This window comes from Populus alba, chromosome 17, assembly GCF_005239225.2.
Source record: "Populus alba chromosome 17, ASM523922v2, whole genome shotgun sequence".
Lineage (NCBI taxonomy): Eukaryota > Viridiplantae > Streptophyta > Magnoliopsida > Malpighiales > Salicaceae > Populus > Populus alba.
The window spans coordinates 11,085,921-11,095,174 of NC_133300.1; the positions used below are offsets into that span (position 1 = coordinate 11,085,921).

The 9,254-nt window shown below is 32.2% G+C and overlaps 1 protein-coding gene across 2 annotated transcripts; it reads right to left on the bottom strand.

Annotated features, from left to right (window-relative positions):
• Positions 1–1,091: 1,091 nt before the first annotated feature.
• Positions 1,092–6,288, bottom strand: LOC118046129 (serine/threonine protein phosphatase 2A 57 kDa regulatory subunit B' theta isoform). Of its 2 annotated transcripts, none has more exons than XM_035054928.2 (3): positions 6,026–6,288; positions 3,957–5,379; positions 1,092–1,940 (listed from the first exon to the last, which is right to left on the bottom strand). In XM_035054928.2, the coding sequence occupies exons 2-3, from the start codon at positions 5,169–5,171 to the stop codon at positions 1,581–1,583; spliced, it is 1,575 nt and encodes a 524-aa protein (XP_034910819.1). In that variant the 5' UTR covers positions 5,172–5,379; positions 6,026–6,288; the 3' UTR covers positions 1,092–1,580. The 2 variants fall into 2 exon arrangements, with proteins under 2 accessions (XP_034910819.1, XP_034910820.1); XM_035054929.2 differs by having other exon boundaries at positions 3,957–5,439.
• Between the last annotated feature and the right edge of the window lie 2,966 nt (positions 6,289–9,254).

The following is a 9,254-nucleotide window of genomic DNA, read 5'->3' on the forward strand; positions in this document are numbered from 1 at the left end:
AGGTATCTTTTATTGAGAAGAGTTTTAATAAAGCTGATATTTCTTTCTAAACTTCATGGGAAAAAATTATATTGGGATTTGTTTATTTGTTTATTAGGTGATTTTTATTTGTTAGAGTGATTTTGGGCTGTCTTGAATTATTAAGTGATTGTGTTTTGGAGATGTTTTTAGAACAAAAAACTGAAAATTGAGTTTCTAGTTTTAAAATATTTAGATTCTAATTTTTCATTCACTAAAAAATTTAGATGATGACAAGTCACCTATCACCCTCTAAAAAAAAAAAAAACCATCAGGCGTGACCTTTATTATTATAAAGCTAGGGGCATGGGCTTCATCCATCAATGGTTAACCCTTTTTTTTTTTTTTTTCCTTTCTTTCTATTAATTACATTTTACATGAACTAAAAGATTTATAATTCACCTACTTGCAAAGCAATGAAACAGTGCCTTTTTTATTTTATTTTTTTATTTTTAATTTTATCTTTCTATAACTTCTTTTTTATATTGTAACATTATTTTTTAATATTGAATTGATTAAAATAGAACTTTGTATTTTTTTTTTCAATTTATTTTTTATAATGTTATTTAATTTTATAACCTAAGTTTAGAAAATTAACTTAAATTCACTCAAATGAATTAATTAAAAATTAAATTTTATAATTTATTTTAATTTATATTTTATCGAGTTATTAAGATTTTTTACCCGAGCTCTATTTTTAACAAACCAACATGAATTAATCTAGTAACCAATGAATTAATCTAAGTTTATGAAAATGCTTTCCTTAGTTCATGTGATTTTTTTTAGCAAGAAAACACTTTTTTTTTCACATTTAAAAAATTAATTACAATATATTACCATTTTAATATTCTTTTAAAAAAAATTCATTTAATATGTTAATAATATTTTAAAAAAAAATTATGTTAAATGACCTGCAACTTAACGCATGCCAATAATCAGCTCAACACGAGACATGATCAAGTGAATACCTAGCAACCCTGTTGTTTCATATTTTATTCTCTTGATAAACTTATCGTGGGTTAATGGGCAGGCTCCATTCTACTTGGAGCTATTCTATTCTGCACTCTGTAGCATCTTCAACTTCAGCCCCTTTTTATGAAATCAACGTTCAGGTTACAATTTAAAATAAGAAAAAGAAGGGGGGGGGGGGGGTTGATGATAGCACACTCACCATTAAAACCAAAATTAATAATTTTACATGTACATAGAGTTGGAGTTCGAGCTTTTTTCATAACCCATTTGAAAACGTAGTCGACCATCAAACTGGCCAATTTTGCTCACAGAAAGTGCCCTTCAGATTGCTCTGCACCACACTTTTTTGTCTTGTCAACCCAACCTCTTAGACGCAATTCATACAGGTATTTTGCATGCAACCACGGCACCTTGAACTTGTGTCTTAATCATCTTAGCAGACCATAAACTTTAAAGAGGCCAGTGAGCAAGGGAATCTATAACCAGCTATATATCCCAGTTTCTTAAAACAGCATCTCCAGCTATGGCTAATGGTTTGCATGCCAATTCCCAAGTTGAAGTTTCAAAATCACTAGCAGGAGTCCAACTCTCTACCCAGATGGTGCCCGCCTCGTGATTTTGGGGGAGATGAGCACTGGCTCATTACTTGTAGCTTTCATTGCAGCAATCTCCTCCAAGCGTTTCCATGTAGCTTCACGTTTCGACTTAATCTCATTCTCTCGTGATTCCTCTTTCTGAAACTTGAGTAAACACTCCTCAAAGAGCTCTGGGTCGATATCAGAAAAGATCTTGCGAACATTCAGTGTCAAGCTTTGTACTGCTTGATTCCAGTGCTGTCTTGCATTTCTCTCCAATGCCGGGAAGATGATTGGCAGTATGACTCTGTGATTCTGTTTGATTAGGTTCTCAATGTGATCATTGTTCCACAAGAACAGAGCCGTCTCTGCCACCTACAAATAAAGGAGTTACATGATTGAATGCGTACAGCATGGGATAGCAACATACCACTAACCATACTATATATTAGCACTAAACTGCATGTAAGCTTGTAACAAATTGAATGTGCAAGACAAAGGGGAGACAGAGACCAGTGCACTGATTATAATGCCACACAGCGTATATACTACTAAGTCTAAACAGAAATGTTGAATGTAGAAAAAGAAAGAAAGAAAACTCTAAACAGAAATCCAAGTTCATCTCAACAATGATATGATGTCAAAGAAAGAACATTTTTTTGGAGTTCTTCTAACTAAAAAAGCCTCTATCCAAGAACACAGTGGCATGACCATTCTATACAAATCCTGAAATTAGTTCCATGAGTGCTTGTGAGGGTGGGCATGCTGGATTGTGGGCTTTGTAAAGTCTCACATGAATGTATGTGGTTCTAGTTTAAATTTCAAGTTTTATTGCAATCACTTTAAAACATCTAAATTATACAAGAGCATCTGCCTTGCACGCAGCATTTGAAGGAAACAAGGGCCCCAAATTAATTAGAACTCTTATCTAGTCTATAGATTGCAGGGACAGGGATAGATTTGGATAATGGTGTGGGGACATGAATTGTATGATGCATCCTGAACCTGCCCCACTATGATTGCTAATAACTTACAAACTGCTCCCGTTTAACAGAGTTTCCAGGTATGAAGAAAGCACAGTTGAGCTAAGAGGACAATTCCCCTAAATAAAACTTTACTTCTATAAGCCTTGATACCAAAGTAAATGTGATGGAACTTCATCAGCAACTTCTCCCCTCAAAAGCAAAACTCTGCCCAGGGTACACTATGATATCATTTTCCATAATTCTGATCCACATAAATTCTTTTTAGTGCCTTCTAATTATAGCAAGTCGCTCTTTCATGAATCATCTTTAATCGATTATCCATCATTTTCTCTGTGACTGGTGCAGTCCACCCTCTACATATGTTTCTAACAATATGATCGGGTCTAATCATATATAAAGATTCACTTGAAGTGAATCAGCCTATCACATAGGATCTAAATCACAATTCCCACAAGTTAAAGACAAAAAAGAAAATCCTTTTGATTTCACTTCAATCCTTTTATCACTGCATATATGCTGCCAAATCATTCCCTCCCACCACAGCCATCAGGCCCGTATGCTCTACATGATTCCTTACCATACAGAACAAGCTAAAATAAAGCAACCTCTATCAGGGGGCATACATATGTGGTCCATGTATGATATAATTGCTAAAGAAAAACAGTCATTGTGCGCACACCAAACTGCATATATTAAAGCTGCTGCATGGGGATTGTAGATGGTACCATAAACAAGTGACTGCCATCAACAAGTGTCATTGAAGTGAATTATTAATAGCAAACAAAACCATGGTCCATCACTCCATCGTAACCCATATTTCATCCATATATAGAGTGATTGTTTCAAGCTGGTGTGATGATGGATTGGTATCAGAACATTAACCAAGTGCATGACAAGAAAAAGTCTGCTCATCCACAAGATATTCATATTAAATGCATTCTGAAAACTCCATTACAGAAGGTTGCAGCTATAGCAATGTACACAGAAACTTATAAAACATAATTAATCAGATAGCAAGCACCTACAAAAGTGACACAACCCTCCTTTCCAAATCACTTATGTCAGGGTCCTGAATAATCAACAATTAAACATGAATCTGGGACTTGCATTGCAGTTTGTTGATTGTTCAGATTCTCAACAGAAATTACAAAAAATCTTTATTTACAACTTTGAAAATGCATTTTTGCTCACCATTACAGCACGCATTTGGCCTTAAAAATACTGTAAATACTGATTTATTCCTCAACTAGTTTCTCTGATACAACAATTCTGGCTAGAAGTCCAATCAAGTAATTCAAATCATCTAAAGCTCATTAAAGTTTGCCATTTCCTTAAGTATTTTCATGAGGAGCAAAAAGGAGAACCGGTAACAAGTAAAAATTGACGAAGTTAATAAACTACGAACCTGAAAATGCAAACTACACAAGCAACAGCGAATATGGCAGAACAAGGGCACCATACAGCGCTGGAAATCTGCTGGTTGTGTTGCTTCTAAAACTTCCTCCAACTCATTTAAAAACATAACCTCTTTCGAACTATTTGTGATTGGCCAATACTTCAGCATCCCCCGTATAACAGTATCAGCAAGCTTGCAGTCTTTCTCCACAAATTGAGTAATGCAGTATGATAATTGCTGGTGATACATTGGCAAGCATTTTGGTTTGTGAAGTGGAATGAGAGCTCGAACAAGGAAAAGCTTGTGCTCTTCTTTCAGAGGCAGAGCAAACCCATTGATTATACTTCCCAGAATCTCTAATAGCTCTGCAATCCCATTATGCTTCTCAGTTTCAAAAATAAAGCGATAGAAGATGTTATTAATTGCTTTCCTGATGAATGGCCGATGCACCATGAATTTCCCATATATACGATGCAAAACTGTTTTCAGATACTCCCTCTCTCTGGGATCCTCTGAATCAAAAAGATCTAACAACCTGAGAACAAATGAGTGATCAACGTACCTCTTCGCTAACTTTGCATCAGTTTCAGTTGACGCCACAAACCTCAAAAGAAATTCATAAACAACTTGTAAATGAGGCCATGCAGGGTCCATCAAAGGTTCGTCTTCCTCGAAATCAAAAGCTTCTAAGACTTTGTTCTCACGAGGAGGAGAAGTGAGTGTTCTAAACAAATTTACAGACAACATCTTAACAATCTCTTGCATTACAGTTTCTGAGAACCTCCCACTGGCTGAAGAAACATAATCCACAAGCTCTGCCAAAGTTTGTCGCTTGATATCTTTTTCTTTAAGGTTCTTTGTAGGGTTATTGAAGTCAAACACAATGCAACATAAGTTTAGCTTTCTGATAAACAAGTTCGGCTTCTCAGAATTGGGAACATCTCTGAAACTAGGCAAGGCCTCATAAGGACCGGTTTGGTTCCCATTCAGCTTTGCATTCACAGCTTGTGAAAGCTTATTGCCATAACCTGATCCTAAATTTGGACCTGAATTAAAATCTGTCAGAGACGCAGCACTCGAGCTTCCATATCGGTTACTGACTAGATCACTGTTTCTTGAGCTTGTAGAAGCATTTGATGAGGAGGTAGATGTTCCGCTTCCATCACGACTATCGGCTGACTTAGACGATTTCTTTGGGAGCCTATTGAGTATCTGTTTAATCATAACTTATAAGGCAACACAGCCTCCTTGTGCAGGACTTTTTGAACCCAATGCTAGTCGACAGGTCCTCCAAAGCAGAAGCAGCAATAGTAAAAGACAACAGGCAGAATTTGATGTGAAGGAGCAGACAGAAAGGTGGCAGAGTAATTTCAGGACAGAACAAGTGATCTATGAATGAGATAATCCATCCTTAAGTGTCCAATCTTCGCCACTGTCACAGAACAACATTCAATTCCGAAAAATGTTTCAATCCAACTGGGAAAATCCCTTCCTGATCTCAAAACAAAGATTGAACTAACTTGAGCGTGCAAAAAATTTGGAACATTAAAAAGCCATTCCTAGATAGAGATACTATTACTTAGGTCAAATCAAATGAGCGCCTTCTTTTTTTATCTCAAGCAATTAATAGTGCATTTTCCACTTCTAAAACCAAGAGAAAAAAGAAGATATAAACAACCTTTTGAGTTATAGTAAGAAACCCAGATGCATTTTAACATAAGCAACAATTAGTTGGATTTTGATCAAATTCCATAGCAGTTGACTTATCTAAAAAAATAAAGAAGTAAGAGATAATCCTATTCACCCCTCTCTCTCAAACAGACACAAAACCACTCCCTCTGTTTACTTCAGCTCCTCCATGATAGACTAAGAATTCAGCTAGGTCAGAAGCTAACAAGATCTGGGTTTGGTCTAAAAAAGCAAAACAAACACTCTCAAGCAAGACAGCATACATAAAACACACAAAAAGAAAACAAATTAAACATTAAAAACCAGCAGATACAGCAAACATAGCAAAAGGGGGGGATTAGCAAATCAAAGTAGACAAAAAAGGAATGGTGATTTTCATCTATACTTACAGATAAAGTTACACACAATTTGGTCTTTCTTGTGTTTTCTTTGTGTATGTATCTATGTAAAAGAGGTAGAGAGATAGATGGGAATCAATCAAAGCAGAAAAGAAGCAGCAATCACTGGTGGTTGCTTTTGCTGCTGCTAATTGTTGTTGTGCTTTGTTAGCTCAATTTACTGTTATTGTTTCTTTTTTGATTTTTTGTAAAGTTTCTTTCCCAGCATTTTCAACCTTAAAATCAAAAAAACATTAATCTTCTATTTTTATGTATTTAGTTTTAGTTTGTGGTTATATGCTTGTCTTCATTGTAATTTTCTCCACTCAACTGTTTGACCAAAATATACTTTACTTTTTAATATATTTTCATTTTCATCAACTGTGGTGACAAAGAAGGTCAAGGATGAAATGGGAATTAGGTTTCAAAACCTCGATAAATCTTTATTGGACACGCGCCCGTGTCTGCGGTTGGGTATTCCTTAACTTGGGGAAGCATGCTGCAATGTTTGTTTGTCTTCAAGAGCTGGACCTCGAACTCCACTGTCCAGATCCAGAGTGGATTAGCCCAGGGATTAACTCGGATAAGTCATCAAAAAAAAAAAAAAGGCTTCATCCATTGGGAAATTGCACATAAAATATTTTTTTGTGTAACAGCTTTCCATTTTTTTAATTGAGTATATTATTAGTTTTTATGTTTCCAATTTGAGAATTTTCAATTTTTTTCTAACCAGATGTTGTTATTAGATTGATCTCACTTCATTAATTAATTTTTATTTTTGTTAAATATATACAAGACTTAATTGTTAAATTAGCATGCCATTATATTGATGTGTCAGACAATGTGCATGAGATTTTCACTTTATTTCCAATTAAGTACATGGATTTTTTTTTTTATTTGAGTGTATGGATTTTAATTTTTTTTAATTGAGTGTTTGTATTTTAAAAAAAACATATCAATGAGTGCTATTAATCTTGAAGTCTAACATATAACAACTTTGCAATTTTATGTATCGATAAACTATAATTAAAAATTAAAACAACCAAAACTATTAAACAATTCATTTGAATTAAAAAAACAACAAAAGGTATAAAAAATAATAAATTTGTGTTAAGCATAAACAAGTTAGAAAATAGAAAAAATAATAATGATAGAACTAAAAAAAACATAGGTTTCAATGAAGCTTTGTATGGATGTATACACATAAGACAAAGGGATAAAAGATTTTATTGAAAGATTAGAACATATAAACTTCTTAATTAGTGGTGAAAATTTGTTAGGTTCTCATTTTTTATTATTATTTTATTCTAAATTGTTGTTATTGATTTTTTATTTTAGGGATGATTATAAAAAATAAAAAATAAAAAACCTCCTAAGATTTGATCCGATCTTTACTTTCATTGTACTATGAGAATTTAAATTTAAAATTATAGATCAAACAAAGATCTTAAAAATAATTAAAAGATGAGATTGTGAAAAAAAACAGATCACAATCGCACTCATAATCAACTCTCTCTTTCTAGTTATGACATGTATTTCTTGAAATTCACCATCTTTCTCTTAAACCTTGAAGATTTGAACCATACACACTATAAATTGCATACGGAAACTGATTTGACTTCATAGTACCTGCTTTGACAAAACCTCTCGTCTGCCATGAAACACCAAGAAAGCTCAAGGAAAACATTTCAAAAGGTCTTATTGCTTTGAGATTGAGTTACACCTTGCTTTTTGGAGTAGATTGTAAAGTTTCTTGTTGCAGATCAGACTAATATGGATGTGAAGAGGGTAAATTCATAAGGTCTTACTACTTTATATATTGTTGTAAGTTCGACAATGAGTTCTAATGAAGATGAAATACAATAAATTTTTCAAAGTGCATAGAAGTGGTGTCATGACAAGTTGATAAACCTTTTGTTTCTAACTGTAAGCAACGTAGATTAGAAAGAGGAGACATAATTGCTTAGATTCTTAGATATCAAATACACAGCAAAAACAATAAAATAAAATTACTTGGAAGTTTCTGGAATCTTGTTATATAAATTTAAAGTTGTGTAGGTATTTATTACCTAAAGATCTGATATTTTTCAGCTTTGAATAATTTTTTAAATGTTGAGTTATTGTAAATCACAATCTGTTTTATTATTTAACCTCCAATAATAATCCACGCGAACTATCAATAAGAAGTCTTCAAAGTCTCTATTTAGTATACAAGGATTTTTATGCCTAAAGTGTTAGTTCTTCATTCTATGACTTACATAGCTTTTCTATCTAACATACAACTATACAAAAATAAAAAGGATAATTTACTATTTATAGAAAAATATGAAAAACTCTATAAATTGAAATATCAATTTTTCCTTTTAATAATATCCATATATTGATTCAGGATAATTTTAGAAATTAATTCAATTAAATCCTTACTTAATTTTTTGAAGTTTAGAAATGTAATTCATGTATTAATTATATTTTAGTCTTTAATTTCTAAAATATATTTTGATCAAGTCATACTTAATCAAATCATTCTCGTTTAATTTTCTAACTAATGATTCTTAATATATATGACTTATTAAATTCCCTAATACGTTGGTCAAAATATAAAATTATAATTATAATTAAATAATTTAATTTATTATTAATTCAATAATCTATTAATTTATATTTGAAGATCAAGTGCATTGTCTAGCAATATGTCATATTCCCTTAAATATTAGAAAAATCATTAGTGGTTTGACTTAATCTTTCAGTGATTGATTTCTTAGTGTAATTAATATTTTTTTATTAATAATATTCTGATTTAACATTAAAAAATAAAGTATGTTTACTATGTTAAATCATATTTTGTTCTCTAATTAATAGTTATTGATCGGTTGAATAAGATTCAAAACTTTTTTCAAATTTTATTTTGTCTTTATTAAGGATTTTCCAATCAATATAATCTGAGAATGGATAAATTATTTTTTATAATTTATATAAGATAATAAATTTTTTTTAATTATTTAAATACTTTTATATATTTCGTGTTATATATCTCTTCATTACCTGATTAATATAACTAATAAAAAATCATAATATTCTTTTCACTATAACACCAAATGCACCAAAAAACTGTGTACACGTTTGAACACGGAAAACAAACATGAGGGTAAAAATTTACGAGTACCGCAAGAGTTTGGTGACCAACGCAACAAGGGCAAATCCCATGAAAATATATTTACGGCTTTGACCAAACATTAAAATA